The 23,668-nt window shown below is 38.8% G+C and overlaps 1 protein-coding gene across 12 annotated transcripts; it reads right to left on the reverse strand.

Annotated features, from left to right (window-relative positions):
• Window positions 1-284: 284 nt before the first annotated feature.
• On the reverse strand, window positions 285-23,668 carry DGK1 (diacylglycerol kinase1). Of its 12 annotated transcripts, none has more exons than XM_088903416.1 (9): window positions 23,332-23,668; window positions 20,806-22,028; window positions 20,057-20,423; window positions 16,577-16,653; window positions 14,813-14,932; window positions 14,428-14,592; window positions 13,051-13,188; window positions 6,587-6,767; window positions 5,888-6,178 (listed from the first exon to the last, which is right to left on the reverse strand). In XM_088903416.1, exons 2-8 carry the CDS (start codon window positions 21,985-21,987, stop codon window positions 6,618-6,620), a joined length of 2,199 nt encoding a protein of 732 aa, XP_088759542.1. In that variant the 5' UTR covers window positions 21,988-22,028; window positions 23,332-23,668; the 3' UTR covers window positions 5,888-6,178; window positions 6,587-6,617. The 12 variants fall into 12 exon arrangements, with proteins under 12 accessions (XP_088759537.1, XP_088759542.1, XP_088759541.1 ...); XM_088903415.1 differs by having other exon boundaries at window positions 23,132-23,644; XM_088903414.1 differs by lacking the exons at window positions 5,888-6,178; window positions 23,332-23,668 and adding exons at window positions 22,342-22,388; window positions 22,471-23,316 and having other exon boundaries at window positions 6,503-6,767.

The raw sequence follows: 23,668 nt of genomic DNA on the forward strand, positions 1-23,668 counted from the left end.
ATTTCAAAAATCCCGAACTGAAACTGAACTGATCGGTTCGGTTTTCTATTACGCTCTTCGTCTTTAATCTCAAATCTGAGGCATACTCTATAAAGAAGTCCACCTCTTTTGTTCACTCAGAGATCTCCAGCTTTTCTCCGCTGATTGCTCAATCTGGCATTTTAGAGGTTACAGTAAGTCCACCATAGATTTGTTGGTCTCTCACAAAGGACAGGTGAGCAACCATCAACCATCTTTCGGTTCCAATTCATGGTGGATAAGTCCATGCACGTTGACGACTATCATTGGCAAAGAGAGAAAGAGGCTCTAAAATTATATTAAACTGGAATGAATCTCCACACAGAAGCGGAACTGTTTTACACCGCTAGATGCAGGTTGGCTGTTACATGATTGGAGAAGATGAACGGAGAACATGGTTAGAGAGAGAGAAGAGGGGAGCAGAGAGGGTTTTGCGACTATTCAAGAAGCCAATGGGTATTGTGACTATTCAAGAAGCAGCCTCTACCCGCTTCTGAGTTTTGATGATTGAACTCGTTAGTTTCACATCTGTCAAAAAAATTTCACCAGATTTCACAAGGTCAAACATTGGGTTCCACATGGTAGAAGTATCCTCTACCTTGACAGTAAATTGCTAATTAACCAGGTTTCGCATCTTCTCCCTTATACGCTCGTCGCTGCAGCTACCGGTTGGGGATGGGGCAGCTCGAGAATTGAATGGGACCAGAGGATGCCTGTGCTTCTCCCTTAAGTTACTTTCCACCGTGGCTGCAGCTGCCGGTTGGGGATGGGAGCAAAGAATGTTGTGATTCTCCCCCAAGGAATTTTCCGTCATTGTTGCAGCTGTCGGTTGGGGATGCCAGTGTCTCCCTCGCTGGGTGCTGGGTTTTGGAACACTGACTGCACGGACTATTTTCAGTATGGGTCGGGCTGAATGACGGAAGAAAGTGCCACCCACTGGCTACTCATGCCGGTCAATCAAGCAGGAAGTCGCATCAACGCTGAGCTCAGAGGAAGACGAGGAGTGATTTCCCTTGGTGCCCAGGCTCCCTAGTCCCCTCCTCCAGTTGCTCTGTCACTGTCAACTGCTTTCTCTTTCCTTTGCCCCTCCTTAAGATTTATTTCCCGCCGGATCTCTCTTAAAAATAAAGCTCCGGCGACACCCCAGAGAGTTCTGGGTGATTCAAGAGACTTCAGGTGCAATCTTGAGGGTCAGATTCCTGACTCACCTAACCGGTTGAGTATCTCTCAGATCTGTAAGGCTTCTGTTGAACCGACTTCTGGGAGGTCATTGAATAATAAGGGCATTTTAAAAATTTTAAAATAATTATCACTCACGTGTTTTTTAGACAATTGTCAGAAAACGGATACTTTAAAACAGTAAGAGTGGAATTGGTCAATTAGCTAAACAGTAAGAATAGTTTAAGGAAATTACCCTTAATAATATATTATATATTATATAATATTTTATACATTTAATATATAAAGTATTTTTTTGTTATTAATTTTATTACTATACAATATATATTATGTATTATTATCATATATTATATTTCTATTATATATTTAATATTATCGGACTGAGCTTATTTGGAAAAGTCCAAATCCAGCCCGAAAAATAGTCAGACCCAATTTTTAGAACTTGAGCCCAAGCCCATGAACTTAAAATTTTGTTCAAGCCCAATTTAAGACGGGCTAAGGCAAGCCAGCCCATGAAACTACCCAGCCCATGAGCAAGTCTATACACAGCGGTGTAAGTGGCAGATAACAAAGCTGTGAGATCAGGCTTGGCTTGAAAGGAAACGTTCTTTGGCCTTATATAGAACAAATTGGTGGCCTGGAGGGGACTGAAGGTTGGGGACAGAACAGAGAAAATATGAGGCCCACCGCCCATGCTGGAGTGACCATCTCAACTCTCAACTAGGGGTGTCAATTGGACCAGATTTGGTCCAATATGAGTTCATTACAAATAGAGCAGGTCCAATCCAATCTCATGAATATTTTGGACCATTTTAGACCGTCCAATTCAATGTCTGGAAAATCAAATCTGTTCAAATTGGTTTTAATTTAGACTTGTTCCAATTAAAACTTGGTTCATTGACACTTGTATTCTTATCTTTTATCAACGGGCCGGATATTTGTTCAATCTGACCCAATCCAATATAAATCCATTACAGATGGACTAGGTGCAATCCAATCCACTAAATATTTTGGACCATTACATCTGGACAGGTCCAATTCAATGTTTTATTGGTCTGTCTAATCCATCCAAATTAATTTTGATTTGGACGGGGTCTAACCCAACACTGATCCATTAACACCCCTACTGTCAACCAAGGATCAGAGTATCGGTAGCGGGTATCGTATCAGATAAAGTTGGATATGGATACGCTTTGGAAACGCATGGATACGAATGAAAGATATAGAAACGCTTGGATACGCTAGTGAAATGCTTACAAATCACATAAATACATTAATAATACTAAACCAAAAGCTGAATTATTTATTAATAAGATATAAAGACATGAGAAATGCATACTTCAATAGGTTATATGAAGAAAAATATTATAATAAACAATATTGGGACTCTAGAACATTCAAACATTGTACAAAGTATCGCGAACATTCAAATCACCTCAATCAAACATTGGAGTGCAAAGTTATGGCCTCCCAAAGTTTACATACATAGTGTGCAACCCGTGACACGATCATCTGGTCAAACGGGTCAACGGTCCAACCGTCCAAGTCAGATAGTTTTTGACCAAGTCAACAATTTTTAATCGTCCACCAGGTCAAATGGGTCAACGGTCCAACCATCTAGGTCAGACAGTTTTTGACAAAGTCAATGGTTTTCAACTATTCATCGGATCAATGGCCCAACCATCTGGGTCAAATGGTTTTTGACCAAGTCAATAATTTTCAACCATCCACCAAGTCTTACTAAAACCAAACTCATAATCTTGACCAGGTGACGATTTGAGTGGTTTGCCCGATAAGATCAATAACGGGTTGAAAACACTACATAAGAGAACTACTAAAATAATAACATAATAAAATAAAACTAATTAATTATAATTTTAAATATTAAAAATGAATCTATAAAGCACCGTAACCAACATTGGGACTATAGTTCCCCATGGTGTAATTGAGGCCACGAGGAAAAACCACACCACGATATGGTGGGGTTTAAATCACACCACTGAATTAGGTGTGGCGTGGTCTGAAACCCAAAATGGCATGGTTTCACCATGCTTCCGAACACCACCATAGTTAAGGCACAAGCACATAGCAAATCAAGCGTACCTTTGCCCAAAGAAAAGGCCATGAGTACTTCATATAGAAATTTTATGCCCACACATTTGCCCAAAGGAAAAAGAGCATTACATATTTCATATAGAAACACTGTATACCATAAGATAATAAGAACGTATTTTAGGCTCAGTTTGGAAAGAGTACAAATACAAATACGTAGAGTGCAAAACCTTGGAGGGTTTCTACTAAGGTACAAATACAAATTAGTATACTTCATGATCCATGGCTTTCTACTGAGGTACAAGTCACTTTTGAAGCTCACCGGGATCTCATCTCCAATTGGAGAGTTGCAAACTTCATTGACCACATGCAAATGACTTGGAGAGAAGAACTTATTAAACATTCTCTTTTCCTCATCTACTACAGATTCTATCTTACAATGTCAACTCCCACTCCTTACATCTAAGAAGATGGATTGATTGGTGTGAGCTCCAACCCCTCATGGACGGTTTACTACTTCTTTTGTTTAAAATTATTTTCTCTCAACTAACCGAGCTCATCAACGGCCAATTATATAATTGGGGGCTTGTTATGGATGCATTCCTCGGAAAGACGTACCATCGCCGCCGGCAGTAACAAGAACTTGACCCACCACCAGATTTGATTAGATCATCTTGCTTGTTCTTATCTTATTCTATTGCTCTTATCTTATCTTGTTAGTAAATTATCAGATTATGATTAGTTTATCTTATTATCAAATTAGGATTAGTTTATCTTGTTATCAGATTATGATTAGTTTATCTTTTTATCAGATTAGGATTAGCTTATCTTATCCTTAGCAAAATAGAATTGGAAGTCTCCTTATTCAGCAAGGAGACTCCCTAAGATTAGGACTCTTGTAATCTCCTATTTAAGGAGACACCATTATTAAATGAGAATATCAAATATTCAGTCAAGAAATAGAGTAAAGGAGAGTTAAGTGATCTCGTGGACAAATCACCCGCGAGATAGTCAAAATAGGGCATGTACGCAAGGCCAAAAGGAAGGAAAGATTTGAGGTTCCTGCGGTGGAGCGACCCGTGACGCGATCCTACGCTCGGGCCCATAACAGGGCTGGTCATGATTTGACTTCTAGAAGTATAATAGTCTCCCCCCACAAATCATGATTTTCTTATGGTGTTGTATTCATTGAATCTTACCTACCTAGGTATGTCTCCGTCATCATATCAGTGACATTGATCCAACCTGTCAACTTTGTGGAGAGAATGTTGAAACCACAGAACACATCCTCCTCTATTGTCCAATGGTCCAACCAATTTGGTTTGGTTCTATTTTGAACTTGAGAATAGAGCTCTATCCTAATCAAAGCCTAGTTGAGTGGTTACTGTCTTGGTTGAAGGTAGAGAAAAATTTAGATACCCTTGTCTTTCTTCGTGGTGCCACTATCCTATGGACGATTTGGAGGGAGAGGAATAACACCATCTTTAATAATAAACCTTTCAATCAAGAAGCTATTATAAAACATTCTCAAGATTTATGTGAATTTTACTTGAAGAATGGAAAAAGTTGTTACTCTTCCACTATTGAGACTACATTTCCTATTCAGAACCACTCTTAGACTAAACCAAGTATTGGCTGGCTGAAAATAAATATTGATAGTGCAGCATGAGAAAACAAAACTGGAGCTGATATTATTATCAAAGATCACAGGGGTGTTCATATTTATTCCTGTGAAATTCCTCTCCCAGTTGGTTCCCCTCTTCAAATTGAAGTTATTGCATTCCTCATGGGTATCAAATTTGTTATTGAGTTACAGCTTGACAATGTGGCTTTTGAAGGCGACGCTAAACAAGTAACTGACCTCTTGTTGGTGGATTCCTCAACCCAACCGTGGTGTGTTAACACTACTATTGAAGATTGCAAAGGTCTTTTATCACACCTCCATTCATTCTCAATTACTCATACTAGAAGGATGGCAAATATGGCAGCTCACAAAGTTGCTCAAATTGCTATCAATTTTTCTTCTATTACTACTTGGTCGACTTGTCATGATTTCTTGACAGCCGTTGTTTCTTCTAATATGCTTAATTGAGATAATTGAAAGTCCTCCTTTGCTCAAATATATATATATACTGTACCCCTTCCAATGGAAAGAGTAACAAGTACAAATACATAAAAAATAATACAAAATATAAGGTTTTACACTCTACATATTTGTATTTGTACTTCTTCCAAACTGAGCTTAGGAAATAGGAGCCGTGCTCAGGTCAGGTACCAACCTGGCTGCTGTTTTGTTTGCTGCAGGAGGGAGATCAGAGGTGAAGGCTTTTGTTTTAGAAATGGAATTGAAAGTTATCCCGACTGCCGTTTTGTTGGATGGATAATCCTCCTTTTTTCAGAATTTTGTTACCCTCTTTTTTATTGAAATGATAATTGTTAGTTTCATTGAAAAATAAAAAAGGGTCCACCAAAGAACCCTATTCTTCGGGTAGGTGAGAAAGCAATCATGGTCGTAACCTGCAACTATACGAGTTTTTACGTATTCATTTGATCGCTGGGAGAAATAAATGGCTTGGTTGTGACTTTGTGAGGGTAGAGAGATGGAGAAGTTGTGGAACTCCAAAAATAAAAGCCTTGGTAGTTTAACGCATTCTAGCATGCTGTGTTTGGTTTCATAGAAATAAGATTCACAAAAATCCTAGAGAACTTTCCCTCAACTTTCAGTTCCTCTCTTGTTTTCTGTCAAACCAAATACAGCCTCCAGTGACAATGAATGTCATCAGCCTTGTTAATTATGAAACCAAGACTGTATTTTCAATTTCTCATACATAATCACATTGTAAGTACTGGACGCCTAAAGATGTCTGCAAATGGACCAGTGTCTGTGTGTGTGTGTTTCACCTTAGTAATTCAGACTGGAAAAGAATGCCTGTACAGCATATGCATCAAAATTGTCTTATAAAACTAAAATCAACCAAGTCAAGATGGTCAATATATGTTTCCTGTGTCTGTTGAATCGCAAAAGATTAGATAAATTTTCTGAACATGTATTTTAGTATTTGTATATATATATATATATACATATATATTTGTATGTACAAAATATTTATATATATATACATATATATATATACATATATATATATATATATATATATACATATATATGCGTGTACATACTGGCTTATGCTAGTAGCAGTATCTTAAAGAACTTTACACTCAGCCTAGTGATGCTAGAAGTGACATGTTGAGATGAAATAAAACTGCAAAATTACTATTGCATCTAAACATGATTAATTCTTGCAGTGCACATATATTTATATAATGTGAACCTTACCAACAAATATTGCAGCCGATGGGATAGGCCTCTAAGATAGCCTAAGTGCCATTTCCTGTAGAAGAGATCGCTTCTGAGAAGCATTGATTATGTGGTTGGTTTCTGCATTCTCTAGCACATCAGTGATTATGGCAGCTGCATGACCAAGAGGCTCCTCGGATGCCCTCTTTAACATGAATGCCTGCATTATTGAAGAGAAATAAGAAGTATATCCAATAACACCAGAAGCTAATAAATGTGCCAATGACCCAACTATGTGTAATGTGAAATGATCATTCATTGCACAACCAAATTAAGAAACCTAAGCGAACGGAAAAAAAAAATAAATAAAATAAAAAGTGGGATAGATAACAGCTAATTTGTTGGAATTTTGGAAAGAGAACACCAGCGCTAGGTGGATGATGTTCTGCAGAAGTGAATAGAACATAATCATAAGATGGTCAGGTTATTTGCTAACTTGAACAAACTTTTGCTTCTTTATAAGGTGAAGTCTAAGTAAAATTGTGATTAAAAAACAAGTAGATTGTAATCATTCATGGAGAGAGAGAGACGAGAGAGAAAGAAAAGAAGAGGAAGATATGATTGAGAGAAAACGAAAAGCTTATTCTGGCTGCCGCCAATTCATTATTTATATTAACTTAATATAAAAAGAATGGAAATTACAAGTATGCCCTTGGCGGCACTCCCTAGAAACAAACTAATAAGAAAGAAAGAAAATAACTAACTGACAGCATTTTAAGAGGACAACCCACTAACAGCAACTATACAATAACAATTAAATAATCCTCACAACACTCCCCCTCAACTTGGGCTGAATATGTCTATCATGCCCAGCTTGTCACATAACTCATTGTGCCGCGAGTATAGAAGCCCTTTTGTGAGAACATCAGCAAATTGTTCCTTGGAGTTGACATAAGGGATGTATATTTCCCTTTTTTCCAATTTTTCCCTTATGAAGTGTTTGTCCACCTCAATGTGCTTGGTCCTCTCATGTAGGACAGGGTTGCTGGCGATGTTTATGGCTGCCTTGTTGTCACAGTAAAGAGACATAGGATTATAACAACAACTCCAAACTCCCCTAGAAGATTTTTTAGCCAAAGGACTTCAGCCACCCCATGTGCCATAGCTCTATATTCAGCTTCAGCACATGACCTTGCTACCACACTTTGTTTCTTGCTTTTCCAGGTCACTAGGTTTCCTCCCACAAATGTGCAATACCTACTCGTGGACTTTCTGTCATCCACAGCACCTGCCCAATCAGCATTTGTAAAGACTTCCACCTTTAGGTGATTATGTTTACTGAATAGTAGACCTGTTCCAAGATACTTTTTCAAGTATCTAAGAACTCTCTTTGTTGCCTCCATGTGTGGTTTCTTAGGAGAGTGCATGAATTGGCTTAGAACCCCAACTCAATAGGCAATGTTTGGATGGGTCATGGACAAATAAATCAGCTTTTTCACTAACCTTTGGAACTGTTTCACATCTTTCAAAGGTTCACCATCACAGTCACCCAACTTGTGGTCAACATCCATGGGAGTATCTGCTGGCTTTGCACCTAATTTGCCTGTGTCCTGTAATAGATCAAGGGTGTATTTCCTTTGAGAAATGAAGATACCCTTTTCTAAAAGGGCGACTTCAATTCCAAGGAAATACTTCAGAGGACCTAAATCTTTCACTTCAAATTTAGATGCAAGGAATTGTTTCAATTTTTGTATTTCTGAACTCCAACTTCATGTAATGATGATATCATCCACATACACTATCAATACAACAACCTGTTCCTGACATCTCTTCACAAAGAGTGTATGATCAAACTAACATTGTTTGAAGCCCACCTGCTGAACTGCCATGTGAAACTTACTGAACCAAGCTCTGGGAGATTGTTTTAAACCATAAAGAGACTTTCTCAGTTTGCACACCTTATTTTCACTTCCCTTGGCACAGAATCCAGGGGGTTGAACCATGTATACTTCCTCCTCTAAGTCACCATTCAAAAAAGCATTCTTTATGTCCAGTTGATGCAATTCCCAGTCAAAATTAGCAGCTAATGACAGGAGAACCCTAATTGAGTTCATCTTAGCTATTAGAGCAAAAGTCTCATCATAGTCAACCCCGTACACTTGAGTGTACCCTTTAACTACTAATCTTGCTTTATACCTTTCAACTGTTCTATCTGCCTTGTGTTTAACTATAAACACCCACTTACACCCCACGGGATCTTTCCCCTTTGGAAGATCCACCAATTCCCGAGTTTGATTTTTATGAAGAGCATTAATCTCCTCCTTCATGGCATCTGTCCATTCGGGGCATTTTAAGGCTTCTGCAACATTTCTGGGAACAGAGATGCAATCAACTGCGGATAGAAAGGCTCGGTATGAGGGGAAAATGTGATCATAGGAGACAAACTGGGTAATGGGGTGTTTGGTAGTGCATGACCTGACTCCCTTTCTTTGAGCAATAAGAATGTCAAGGTCATCCATAGTAGGAGTAGGGGTATCAATAGGTGCAACAGGGATTGGACTTACCTCCTGGGAGTCTAACGGTGTCGGTTGCTCAATGTTTGGCTGCTCCACATCTCTACCACATTGCTGATCTCTCCGACGTGTATGTTGGAAGACATGAAAGGGAGCAAGGTCCAGAATAGAAGGAAGAGAGACTTTGCGGACCTGAACCTGCTTCTCTTCTTCCACACTACTACTCTCCCCCTAAGGAGAAGCAAGGAAGAATGGCTCAGACTCAAAGAAGGACACATCCATAGATACAAAAAACTTATGACTAACGGGATCAAAGCACTGATACCCTTTTTGAGAGGAGGGATACCCCAGAAAGATACAAGGAATGGACCGAGGGTCTAACTTACCTCGAGACGGAGACAAATCATGGACAAAGGCACGACAACCAAAAACTCACATGGGAATGGAAAATAAAAGGGACTAAGGGAACAACAATTGATGAGGGGCCATGTAGTTCAGCACTTATGAAGGGCATGCGACTGATGACATAAGCAGCTGCAAGTATAGCATCCATCCAAAACCTTTTTGGAACATTCATGTGTAACATCATCCCGCGAGCTACCTCAAGGAGGTGTCTGTTTTTTCTTTCTGCAACACCATTTTGTTGTGGTGTTCTGGCACATGAGCTCCTATGAATAGATCCGTGGGAGGCAAAGAATTCATTAAGCTCACCATGGAAGTATTCTTTTGCATTGTCGGATTGGAAGATCTGTATTTCAACATGGAATTGCGTAAATACCATCCTCTAGAAGTCTTTCACAATCTTTGGAACTCCGTCTCTACTACGCATAGGGAATACCCATGTATAGCGAGAGTAGTCATCGATCAATGTGATAAAGTACTTATATCAACCCTCAGAGATTATAGTAGTAGGCCCCCATACATCAGAATACACAACATGAAAAGGAACAGTAGTAGGCCCCCGTACATCAGAATACACAACGTGAAAAGAAACACTTGATCTTTTATTATTTGAGTGGAAAGTTGTTCTACATTGTTTGCTCAACTGACACGTTTGACACTGGAACTCTGACACTGAACATGACTTAAATAAAACCGGAAACAAGGGCTTAAATAATTCAAAAGAAATATGACCTAACCAACTGTGCCACGAAAAAAATTTGACTCTAATTTGACTGACTATGTGACTCTGAGGATGACACTGAGAGATCAGCTTTGTTGTCGAGAATGTAGAGACCATCCACTAGGCTCACTCTACCAATCGTCCTCCCAGAAGTTAGGTCCTGAAAAACACATGAGCCAGGAAAAAAGGTTACACTACAGTTTAAAGAGCTTGTGATACTACTAATTGAAAGCAAATTTATAAGAAGTTTAGGGACATGCAATACACAATTCAGGTTAAGGCCATGGGGAAGAGATATTGATCATTGGCCTGCAATGGAGGAGAATGAGCCATCTGCAAGCCTCACTTTATTCCTTCCTGACAAAAGGCTATAAGTCTGAAACAAGTTTGGCTTACCGGTCATGTGGTTAGAAGCCCCTGAGTCAATGATCCAAGGGGAACCAGTGGGAGTGACATGGAATGCAGAAACTGTGTTACCTGATGTAGATGCAAATGAAGTAGGAGTACCAGTGACTGAGCTATCCATCTGTCGCAAAGCCCTACCATAGGACTCCAAGTGGTCTCTGAAGGAATTCATTATATCTTACTTGGGGTCAGAATTATTAAGGTGGTCCCGGGTAATACCGGCAACCTGAGTATCTTGGGTTGCCACATGTGCTGCATTATGTGTTGTGTTCATCTTCTTCTAACCTTGCCCTTTACCCTATTCTTGGTTCTTCACTGCCCACTTGGGTTTCCCGTGAATGTCCCAACATGTGTCACGTATATGCCGTGAGCGCCGACAGTGGGTACAAAACAACTTGTCTTTATCATCAGCCTTCTTGGTGTCACTTTTCTTCCCCATGTTGTTATTACTCATTGCAGCCAAAGCAACTTGTTGCTCCCCCTCGGATGTAACCATCACACTCCGCTTACTTTCTTCCGATTGAACAAGGGACTAAACCTCGTGAACCGACGGCAACTCTTTGCTTCCTAGGATCTAAACTCTCAAGGGTTCATAGGCAGGGTTCAGTCCCAACAAGAAGTCAAACACACGCTGCTGAGAAACCAGCTTCCTGTAGGCCTTAGCATCGTCATCATGTTTCCACTCTATAGCCTGATACTAATCCAATTCTTTCCATATGGAAGTAAGGGCTGAATAATAGGAAGACAAACTACGATTTCCCTATTTACAGGTTGAGGATTCAGCTTGCAACTGGTAAACCTTGGCATAATGCCTTTGCTTAGAATAGGTAGTTTTTACCTGTTCCCAGATCTCACTAGCGGTGTCTGCCCACATAAAGTTCTTCTTCACATCAGGTTCCATGGCTGCAAGGAGCCAAGACATCACCATACTGTTTTCTTGGTCCCACCTATCATGTTCAGCTGTCTCACTCTTGGGTTCTTTCACCCTTCCATTTATGTAACCAGCTTTTCCCCTTGCCATTACATAAAGTTTTACACTTTTAGCCCACTCCATGTAGTTTAGACCATTTAAAGGGGTAATGAGCATGGGAAACATCATGTTTTCACCTCCCATACCAGCTGTGCTACGGGTCGGTGTAACCCCCGATGAAGTTGAATCATAGTTTGCCATAGAGTACTGCTGAAATCAGTCCAAATCCCACACAACTACACAACAGCCACAAACAGAATACCAACCCTCAAGAAATTTACTTCTGGGATGTGGAAAAGAAAACAAAAAAACTGTTGAAATCAACTCTGTAATGGTTCAGTCATTAAACCAGCCCGGTAATTAGTCCAACACCAGCCAAGGTAGACGTTAGAATAGTATACTATCAGTCCGACTACAGCCCATACAGTCTAACAATCCAGCATCCAAACGAATGTATAGAACCAAGGAATAAGGCCTTCACACCATTGGCCAAAAACAAAAAACAAGAACACATACCCTGTCCAGCACCTGTACGAAGGTGCCAACCAGAAACTGACTTCACAGCATCGAACAGAGAAGAAAGGGAGTCTCTATCTGCATCGCCCTTCTTCAACTAGGGTTTCCTTGATATTACGACCAAGGAAGAACCCAAAGGGAGAGCCGCAAGTAGTCTGCTAGGGTTTCTCTGTCTTCCACGTCCAAGAAATCAAAGAAGGAAAAGAGGACGAAGCAGGTTCAAATAGGAGAGACCGAAATTCTTTTATAGCCCAGAACCTTACTCTGATACCATGTAATCATTCATGGAGAGAGAGAAACGAGAGAGAAAGAAAAGAAGAGGAATATATGATTGAGAGAAAACGAAAACCTTATTCTGACTGCTGCCAGTTCATTATTTATATTAACTTAATATAAAAAGAATGGAAATTACATGTATGCCCCTGGCGGCACTCCCTAGAAACAAACTAATAAGAAAGAAAGAAAATAACTAACTGACAGCATCTTAAGAGGACAACCTACTAACAGCAACTACAAAATAACAATTAAATAATCCTCACAACATAGATAAAATAGAAACCAGGACAACGATATGTTGTTTGTGTATTTACAGCATTTAGATATTTTTTAGTAAAGGTTTGGTCTCACCATTGCCAGGTAACCCCTCTGTTTCTGTCATGGGAGCAATAATGGGCTCAATCCATCCAATAGATATTGACCCTCAAGATTGGACTCACCATCCAAGTCCATGTTAAATTCACATCTATCTTTTTTTAAAGCATTCCCCAATTGATATCAGCTATCAAATATTTCAGTTTTCAATTTAAAAATGAACATCACAGACTGATTTTGGATGGGGGAAGGGCCTTGGCAGTGAAATTTGCTTCATAAATAGAAGATAGTGAGGGGCATATAGGGCTCTTTTGAGTCTCCTATTATCCTTCCATAGAAATGGTGTGTGTGTGTGTGTAGGTGCAGAGAGAGAGAGAGAAAGAACCTGGCCATGGTGTGATATGGATAACATGCATGGCTGCTGAAACCAGGGTTCTCCATCTACTTGAACCGGCAAGGCAGCACAGAGCTGGATCTTGATCAATTGCCCTTGTGCAAGTCTACGAGCTCGGGAAAGCCCCACCTATTTTCACGCATTACCAAAAAACAGTGATAATCAACAGATAAGTTAAATTGTATGGAAAAGGCAATCTCCCTAATATCCAAATTTTGGATAGCAAGTTAGAAATACAAAACAGCCAAAAGTTGACTTCACCAACTTATATTTACAGTAAGATCTTTAAGATTCACTCCCTAGAACCGGAATTTCTGACAACAGATTTTCCTGCATGACCCCTTTTTTTCTAAAGAATCAGCCAAACAATAGGTAGCTCTTTGGACCTGCATGTGCAGGCAGTTCAGGCTGCTGCATCTTGTTCTTGCTTCTTTGAGCAGAAACTTGTAAATCCAAGGTGTTGCTTCCCCAGATCTCAGCATAGAATAACCACTTGGTAGCCACCTTTAACAATCAGGTCTGTCAACTATTCATGGAAGCCAATTATAAACCTTGAGCAAGAATTAAAAGATCTGCTGATTCTGCTCTTAGAGAAGAAGCATACTCAACTGGCAGAAGAAGAATAAGATATTATCCCAATCCTCTCTCACCACTCCTATGCTCGGTGCACCTGGGTTGCATAGACTGCAATAAACATCTCCTTAAATGTTCAAACCTAAGGTCCTGTTTGGTTCGTGGGAATAGGGGTCTGGAATCAGGATCAGAATGGATTATTCCGATTCCAACTGTGGTTGGCAGAATCGGAATCCCATTCCCATTCCTGGTGGAATGGCATTCCCCCATTTGAGGGAATGGCCATTTCCTCCCCCTCCCTTGGGAATGAAATCCCATTCCTGCTGATTCCAATTTTCATTCCCATTCCTGTCTGAACCAAACAGACTACGGGAATAAACTATTCCGGTTCCGATTCCGATTCCGAAGCATTTCGATTCTGACTGCGAACCAAACGGACCCTAAATTTGTAAAGAAACCCCTAAATTTTGAAAACAATGAAGCTCCAGGTTAGAGTCCAACCTAAGACAGGTTTGCTACTACAATCAAGTTTACTAAGCATGAATATATTAAAGAGTCAACTATGTTCAATAAAATCAATTCCAGCAAGATTTTCTGCTCATCAACCAAGGATCTGACTCCCCAATGACCAAAAGTAAAAGTACAAAAACAGTCCATTTGATATAGAAATATTTTTAATAGCAACACCCAAAAGAAATACACACAAGTTAAATAGAATATCAATCTCATATGGTAGATAGATGTGAATCAATTCAAAGTTATCATATTATACCTTATATACATGCTCTACCTTACCTGAAGCTTTCCAAGGTGCCATGTTCCAGAAATACTGACAACCTCCAGCATCTTGTCATGCATAGACTGGGGATCAAAGTTCTCATAAGTATCATCCTCATTTTGCCACAAATCTACACCCCCCATGTAACTTCCAATATTAGCTACAAGCACACCTTCAGCATCCTGCATTAGTAGGAAAGTAGAGGCATTTACATGGTTTGTATATTGCTTTTACGGATACAATCCTTTTCTTAGTAGTGAAATAGACATTAAAAAAAAGAATGGTCTAAGTTCATTAATGGTAATTATATTTTATGGATAGCCCTTAGTAAATTCCATATATCCTTGCACATATAATATTGTTTAGAACAAATAATGGTGCTGGAGACCCTCACCCACCCACCTCAGGGACCTCAACCTCAACCCCATCAACCTCCACTCGAACTTGCCATGGGAGGTCTTCAAATGTCCTATCCATGATACTCTTTGCACCTTCTCTTGCGTAAAGTACCTTATTCATGAACTGCAGGTAAATTGCCACTATTTTCAGCAATAAATCACTAAGAAGTTTGAAGCAAACTAAACCAGAGTAAAACAACATGGAAACAAACAATATTTGCAGCTAGATTATAATGGGTTTGATGAGCAGTCCACTCAACAGGGAAAGTCCCTAAGTCAACACAGATCATTCTACAAAATGATTCAGACTATGACTCACCAAGATTGAGATGACCTCGATTTCGAAATGTTAAGGTCTTCCTTAAGTTATATTACCATTATACTTCAAAAGGGCCACTTCAGGTTATGAAGTTAAAAAGAAAAATAAACCTAGTATCCAATATAAAATATAAATAAATAAATCTAATAATAGAACTTGCTTTTTTATGACCTTTCTGGAAGAAAAAACGAGAAGAAATAGTTTCATAATATGTTAGATATCTTGTTTAGCCACATTCCTTGACAAAGAAGTAACTACTTCCCAAACCAATAGAGCTGAAAGAAAGACTTGTCCGTAAAATCAAAATAATTCCCTCGATACATGGTTAATTGTGACATAATAAACAAAAACAATGTAAACACTAAGCATTTAACAAAATTTTACCTAGAAAATGACAGATCAAATAATCCAAAATTCTGATCATATTAGAACTTAAAAATAGGCAGTTTATAGACAACTAAGCATCTGGATTAAATCAAAATGGACAGATAAATGAAGGGTGTCGTAGATGAACTTTAGAGGAAAATAACATATGCATCTAAGATAGGCAAAGAGTCAGCCAACAAGGCTAGCTAGGAGACTTCCATTGGATGATGGTAGATAGGGCATCACTTTTGATGCAACCAGAAAGGTGCAACTGAATGGAGAACTATTTGGATTATTAGACAATACCATGATAATGTCCAAATTATACTCCAAAATCGAAACAAGAAAAATAGGAGTGGCACTTCTAGCTTGGTTGATTTTCTATATAACCATGAAATCATGCATTCAATGCCAGAATAACTACAATATCAAAAAAAGGCCAGAATAACTACTAAAATATGTTTGAAGCTGTGCCTATGAGCATACTAGTAAACTCTACACATGATGGGTGATCAATAATCATGAAATCAAGATTTATTTTGGTAAAAAGATGCTGACAGAATTATATAGTCCAAGTATATAACAAATTACAAATGTCCCCCAGCCCCAGCATTGATTCTAGTTCTATATTGTTCTCTATTGTTCTCTATTGTTTACTCCAACCTGGCAAAACTATCTACTACACTGTCCAGTCCTGATAATGCAACTGAAGAAGCAGTTCGGTTTGAAAATATAAAGCTGTTGTTTCCTGATTTGGGATCCAAAACACCAATGTCCTCCAGCCTTCAAGAGAAACCAACTTTAGCAAAGTTGTCAGCTTCACATGAAAGCATTCCAATGAATCACAAGCTTGTAGGAGCATGGGGAATGGGCTACCCCCTGTTGTGTAGCCCCATGAAGCCAAAGTAGAGAGAGAGAGAGAGAGATGAAAAGAAAAGAAAAATCACAAGCTTTTAGAAATACAAGACTTTACATTGTATGGACTTTTCAATGTGTGGAGTCTTCTTAAGTGCCCCTTCTATCTCTAGAAGCTATAGCAAAAAGAAGCTCAAGATACATAAACTAGTAGATGTTATATAATACCTGATTATAGAATTTTTCTGGGTTCTCTTCCCGTAAATTATGGATATCCAAGGCAACCTTTGCATCACAACCAATTCCTGGAAAAAGTAACTAAAATAAATAATCTTTTTACAGCATGAGAGATCTATACAACCAGGAAGTAAACAAACACAACAGCTATCACCAATCATATTTCTGATGCCAGAACCCACTTCATTGAATGGCTCAACCCTGTCGCTACCATTGTATTCTATTGGGTAGTGTGAAATGGACAAAACATGGGGAAAAGAGGATAAAAATGACATGAAAAGGTAACAAATGTAAATACATTAAGAACATATTGAAGGCCATCTCGGTCTGTTGATTTAGAACTACAATAATTCGAATAAATATTAAGAATATTCATTATACTTAAATAACTATAAATCAAATAAATGCATTAAGAATATCTGTTTTAATGTAAATAACTATAGAGAAGATAAAATATGCAAATGTACGAACATAAGTTACCTTCATTAAGTACTTCAAACCAAGCTTTATATGATGAAAAAATTCCTTAGTTTACTGGAATCTATCAGTGGACAAAGTTCCTTGAGAAATGATCGGTTTTGATGGGGTGGGGTTATGTTAAGAACCAACAAGCCAGGAGTTTGTTAAAGTAAGCATGGACCAAATAAAAGGTAGTTTAGGAATTGCCAACTCCAATCATACAAGGGGATTTTTTGAGGTACAGGGGGATCAGAGATTTGAGACACATAATCATCAAGCTGTAGTCAGGGTAGCAGGTAGCAAATTGGATGTACCAGAAATAGATTATGGTTCAACCATTCAACTAAAAAGAAAAAATAGATGAAAACTTTTGTTTTGAAGATTATAGAAGAGAACATTTTGAAGTTACAACTGGACAGCTAGGAGTGGATATTTAGTCATACATACGGGGCATTGCAGTGTAATAATGGAGCTGATTCTGTCAGCTGAAAGATATTACATGTTATGAAGGAAAATAGTGGTAACATGGGTAAATGATGTAGGACCAGTTCAATTCCAGTCCTTTGATAAAAAAAAATGAGTGTTGATGACTGCAGTGACTTCTTGAAGGAATAAGAAAGAAAAAAGAGAGAGAATACCAGGAATCACTCTAGGGTATGGGAATCACTCACCATAATTAGGCTCAAAAAAACTCAATATACTCCATTTATCTTTGTGTAAAACGTCCATACATCTTTATAAACTCTAGACTCAAAAGAATCATTGTTTAGAAAATTGGACCCGATCGGCCAGTCAGACCAGTTAAACTGTGTCCCAGACCTCTAGCCTGTTCAGTCATACACTGAAAACTGTAGTTCATGAAAAACCGGCCAAAACCAGCTGACCGGACAGTTTAACCAGTAAATCGGTCCCAGTTTTATGAAACCACCCAGAATAGAAACTTCAAAATATTGATGACAAGATGAACCCAAAACCTCTTATTTATGTGTATCGTTTTGTTACCATTAGTCCATCTCTTTGTTTGCATTTATTTGTGCCTCTTTAATGTATTTATTGCTTTAATACATGTGTATTTTAAAGAAAATACGAGTTAACAGACTTGAACCCTGGTCATTTGTTTTAAAAACTTAAAAACAAGCCATTTAAAATATAATAATATTTGTGAAATATATTATATGTATTATTTATATGACCTGTAAAATATATATGTATATGCCACATCATCACGGTTCAACCTCTGATTTGACTGCAGTTGACCCTATGACCCGCGAACCTCTCCCTTTTCCGGTTCTATGCCCAGTCCAGTTCTCTAAACATCAATAAGAATCCTAGGACTCAAACTGTTGGACTCATAAGAATCCTAGTATGAGTCAAAAACAGAAGTCTACTTTCTTTATGGATAACATCAAAAATAGAAGCATACTATCCCATTTCAATTCAAAGAAGACTTAATAACTCTTAAACTAGTTATTCAATGACTCTGAAACTTTAAACATAAACAAACTATAACTATACAAATCAGACCCTTTCATTGAACCCCACAGAAAATTATAAAATAATAAAAATACCCCAACTATCCAAAATTTCAGAAAATACCAATTCTGACTCTTTATCTCCTACATCAGTAAACAGTTGAAGAAATCCAAAAGTAGCCAGTCAGTGCGTATCTCTAGAGTTTTACCAGCCTAAGAGTGTGCTCTTTGGGGCAGGCCCATGCAATGAACGGAATGGTGAACTGAAGTTTTTGGTTGATAACTCAAATGCACAATGAGAGGAAGTTCTGGGACTAACAGGAATGTTTGAAGGAAATAGACATTCTTAGCAAAGGGCATATGATCTCAAATATGTATGGAAACACTGTTTTGTGTTCTTTGAAGTAGTAGCATAGGTCTTATATTGAGAGTAAAGTTAAGTAGAACAAAAACTTCAGAATAAAGCTCTTGTGCAGTTAGCAATGGGTTATTCCAGAAGAATGCTCAGAACCAGAGAGGGATACAGTCACAGATAAAGAAGAGATGGATGATGCATGTCCATCAGACGAAGTGGTTCAGATAGATAAAGAAAATGAGGTTGTGAAGGTGGTAGATAGAGACATTAAAGGGCACAAGTTATCAGATATTTTAGCATCTATGCTAAACACCTAGTTAGCACCTAGGTAATGGGCCTCTGGCCTCCAAACACCTACACCTATAGGCGACACTTAAAGCCTTTAGCTACACTGCATCTTCTATTTTGGTAGAACCTCTGGGATGTAAATATTGTGTGAGAAACCTTTTTTTTATTGTGTGTGTGTGTGTGTTGGGTGTTTCTAGTCAAGGGTATCAATCTGTAAGCCTATATGGTTTTCAATAAAGGCAGGTAGAGCTGTAGGGACTATTGCTTGATGTGGTGGTAAAATCTGGGCTGGAAAGCATGAGAACACAAGTTTGACCTGCAGGGAGCCAAGTCATGCTAAAATGCCAGAGGTTAGGTCTGTATCTAGTTCGCCCTTCCCAAGATCCTGGGTAGCATGTGGATCAGCATTAGGTAATGGTATTTTTTTCTGATGAAAGCAGGAAGGCGTTTCTTGTTATTGTTCTTTTGGATGCCCTCCCTCCATGTATGTATCCTGTATACCCTTTTTGCTTTATCTTTAGCAATGCTTGTCACTGTCGAAGGGAAGAAAATCATAAAAATAAAAGATTTTTTGTGGCAAAACCACATTATCTTTGGAACTTCTTGAATAGTTTACTTTTTTTGTACGAACTTTAGCAATCAATTAGGAAGCTAAAGCAAGGTATGTGTGCACAAGCAGGGGAGAAGGCAACCTGTATCTTAGTATTAAAAGGATACTCCATCTAATTGAGCAGATTATTGATTGGGTTAGATCTAGAATATGTTGGTAAATCTCAACCCATGCATGTGCAAAACCAGTCAACAACATTGCTATATCTTTGGTTGGCATTCTTATCTCTATATGAAGAAAACTTGTGCATATTTCATGTAGATAAGAAATGATTCAAATGAACATACCTAGATAATTGTTCATATATTTTGGGGGTTGGAGTTGCTTTCCCTGTTGATCTCCCATCGCTATCTTCCACCGATCAAGAATGGTAACTGCAGCATGTTCTATGTGGCGTAACACTGTGCAGAGGCCTCCTTGTCTCTCTACCGAGCCCAGACCACCTCCCCAAGACAAAACCCTTGCTAGATCATTCCCTGTACCAGCTGGAAGAATGGCAAGTGGAGGTGGAGAAACAAAATGTTGTTTGTCAATGGCATCCAGAACCCAACCAACCGTACCATCTCCCCCACAGACAAGAATTCTGAAGTGGGGCACCCTTCTGAATAAACAAAGACCTACCTCTGGTCCCTGTTTTGAGCTCAACTCAAAAACCTAAGAGGAATAACCGAATAAGGAATAGATCAGATCATGAAAATCCAATAAAAAGTGGCCCACCGTAGCCAAGTCAAAGAATGGTAATGCACCACAACATCAGATGCTGCACAACGTGTACTATATTATGCTGTCACATGTCAGACCCACTGTAACCATTTCTCAATCAATTTTTTTGTAGTGTAATCTAGGACATGAAAAAACCTATCTAATGACCTTATAAAGGACATAATAGAGAGCTCAAAAGTGTGAAACAAAGTATGAGGTTACACAATAGAGAGCTCAAAAAAATGCACTTCATGGTGCAAAAAAATGATAAAAGGAAAAAGGGAAAATTATAAAAAGAAAAGCAATCAGTGCCGAGTTAGTTATTTATACTAACCTGAACAGGATTCAAAAGAATGCTCAGACGTTGCTTAAGTGAGCCCCCTCGCTGGGCCCCACTCTTCTTGTTGATGAATACTAGCAGGGGTCTTGCATCTGAAGGTAGATCAATCAATTCAAATTTCTGTTTTACCCCTAATATCTGAGATTCATCACTCCAACCGGGTGACTTACTCCTTTTGTGATTTGGCTTCCACTCCATCTTATCATTGACTTCACCACTTTGTCCCTGGTCACCTGTATCCATGTTGCCATTGCAGTTTCCATTTGTCCCATGAAGACCCTCTGATGTTTGATGAGCATCTGCACTGCTATTAGTCGATAAGTCACAAGTACTACAGCTGCTGCTTGAGTCATCAGAAGCTTCAGTTCCATGCTTGTACTTTTTACTTTGACCCCTGATACATCCACGAACAGAAGATGCAAGCTCATTGGCTCCGTGTGTTATTGAGCTTAAAAATCCGTTAGAGGCAGTCCAACTTAGTTCCTTGACAAAGAGTGGTGATAAGATCAATCTTCTAAATGGGCCCAAATCACAAATATCACCTATTTCATTGAACATATTTGTGTGACATTCAACATGTACTAGCCGCTGACACCACATGCAACACCAAATCGGAGATCCCCCAAGGAAAGACCCACTACAAGGTTCTTCACAATAACTACAACAAGAAGTTTCATCAGGTTGATCTGTGTTTTCTGTCCACCTAAGAGCCCACTGGTGCATAACATGTTCACATCCAAACATAGATATACATTTACAATCTTTATGGGCCTTTGATGAGCAGTTCAGATGTGCTGCTGCACCACAGATTGCACAATTGTTAAAGAAATTGTCTGAAGCCATCATTGGACCAAGAGGTTGGGATGGAGAAACAGACTTCAAACATACACAACAGTTTAGGTTTTTCCCACGAGATACAGACTCCAAGTTCCAGGTGTGTGTAACTTGAGGAACCTTGTGCTTTGCCTTAGGGTTTTTCTTTGACCTTGCTATGGCCTTCATCCAGCTTAAACTAATACTTCTCCTCCACTGGAAGACAGTGTAGGCAATAGTCAATATTCCAACTAAGGCAGCAATAAACCAAGCAACAATGAAGTGAGATTCCTCCATTGCAGATGACTCGTTGTTTCCCCACTTTGGAAGTAACATCCCAAGACTTCCTTCAAAGTCATCCATTCTTCAACAGATATCTTGTAATATCTTAACAGCCTATAATTCTTTAGTATCAAAAAGTTTAATTCAGAAACCAACAATTAAAACCTTATAAAGAAAGAGACAGCTAACTTTCTAAATAATAGTGGTCTATATTGCAAGTATAACAATGCATGTGAGCACCCTTCAATCAAAGTGAATTATTTGCATATGAACCAACAGAAATTCTTGAAAATACAGTTGAACCATCCTCAAAGCAGTGTTCAAAGTGTCTAAATTCGCATAACCATTACAACCCTGTTTTTCAAGAATAAGTTACGACCTGCTTTTTTTACCGAGCAAATAGTTGCATCTTAACTATATATGCATTGAATATACCCTTTAAATCTTTAATCTCCTCATTTATAAGCATAATCTCCTCCATCCTGAAAAAGAGATTTAAGGGCCAATGAAAACTTGGAAATACCTGCAAAACCAAAGGGTGGCCTCTATATGAAAAACCAATACCATTTCATATCCACTCAGAGAAGATATCCATCACACTTGCAGAAGCTATCCAACTACTTCCTCCATTACCCTTCTTGTAACGATAACCCTTTTGCCCATTGTTGGAATCAACTAATCAATTTGATAAACAGGATTTAGGAAAGCATCCCCTCTAATACTCATATTATTGCCACCACCGCAACATTCTTTCTGCTACTGTATCGCTCTTTAGGACCATTTAATATTATGTACAAACTGAGTTTCAGTTTGAAAACGAAATTATAGTTAAATTTCAAACTTAAACATACTCAAATCATAATGTTTAATCACTCAATTACAAGAGAGAGAGAGAGAGATCACTTCGAATACAAAAGAACAAACCTAAGCTATATTTCTAAAGCATAAAATAGCAAGTGATCTCTTCAATCCAGACCGACACAATTACCCAAAACCCGTTAGGCAGCAGGGATTTCCTAAGAAATCCACAGTCAAGTGAAAACTCAGAACACAATCAAAACCAACAACGCGTGATAAATAAGTAAAACCCAGAAGAGAGGGGGGCATCACGGATTCAAACTGTAAACAAAGTGATCCCACGAAAGCAAAACCGGGAAGAACAAACACAAGTTGACGGAGAAAATGACAAGCCGAGCAAAGGGGGAAGATCACCAGAACTACATACCCGTTTCTGTGGATTTTAGGAGGTTAGAAAGCAGAGATCAAGTCGATTAGAAGGTCCTCCTATTGATGTTAACAGAGAAATTAACGAGAATCGAAGCAAGCCCATCTTTTGTTTCACTGTTCTAAAACAGTTTATTTGTTCAATTTAAATTAAAAAAAAAAAAGTTGAAGTTCAAGTTTCATGCCATCCTTCTTTCTTACTTTTTTCCCTCGTTTCTAGGGTCTGTGCTGGAAGCTGGACGAGTCGTCTAGGAAAGAGGAGACCGTAATTGCTCATAAAATCTTCCACACGTTGGAGCTTTAATGGCGACCCAAGCAGAAAGACACGTGCTTGACAGCACTGTCCTCGTATGATGACTGTAAAGGGCTGAAGAGGAATAGGGGGGTCAACTGTCGTCTGTCGACTGATTATCGACGACCGACAGATCGCTCTTCACGCCTTATGTAGGGCAGTAGGAGAATCCGAGCATCGAGGGATGGAGAAACCAGTGGACCCATGACGCACCACGGATTCATCTTGGGTTGGACATACTCAACA

Source organism: Nelumbo nucifera, chromosome 4 (assembly GCF_055504915.1).
Source record: "Nelumbo nucifera cultivar China Antique chromosome 4, China Antique-T2T, whole genome shotgun sequence".
Taxonomy (NCBI): Eukaryota; Viridiplantae; Streptophyta; class Magnoliopsida; order Proteales; family Nelumbonaceae; genus Nelumbo; species Nelumbo nucifera.

Bases quoted from the DNA above. Each gene is read 5' to 3' on its own strand.
- DGK1 (XM_088903411.1), bottom strand. From the start codon at position 21,987: ATGGATGACTTTGAAGGAAGTCTTGGGATGTTACTTCCAAAGTGGGGA. The intron at 13,189-14,427 runs GTAAGGTAGAGC...GCGTGAAAATAG, and splicing joins GGCACCTTGGAAAGCTTCAG to GTGGGGCTTTCCCGAGCTCG. The intron at 6,768-13,050 runs GTTCTTTCTCTC...TCAATAATGCAG, and splicing joins CCATATCACACCATGGCCAG to GCATTCATGTTAAAGAGGGC.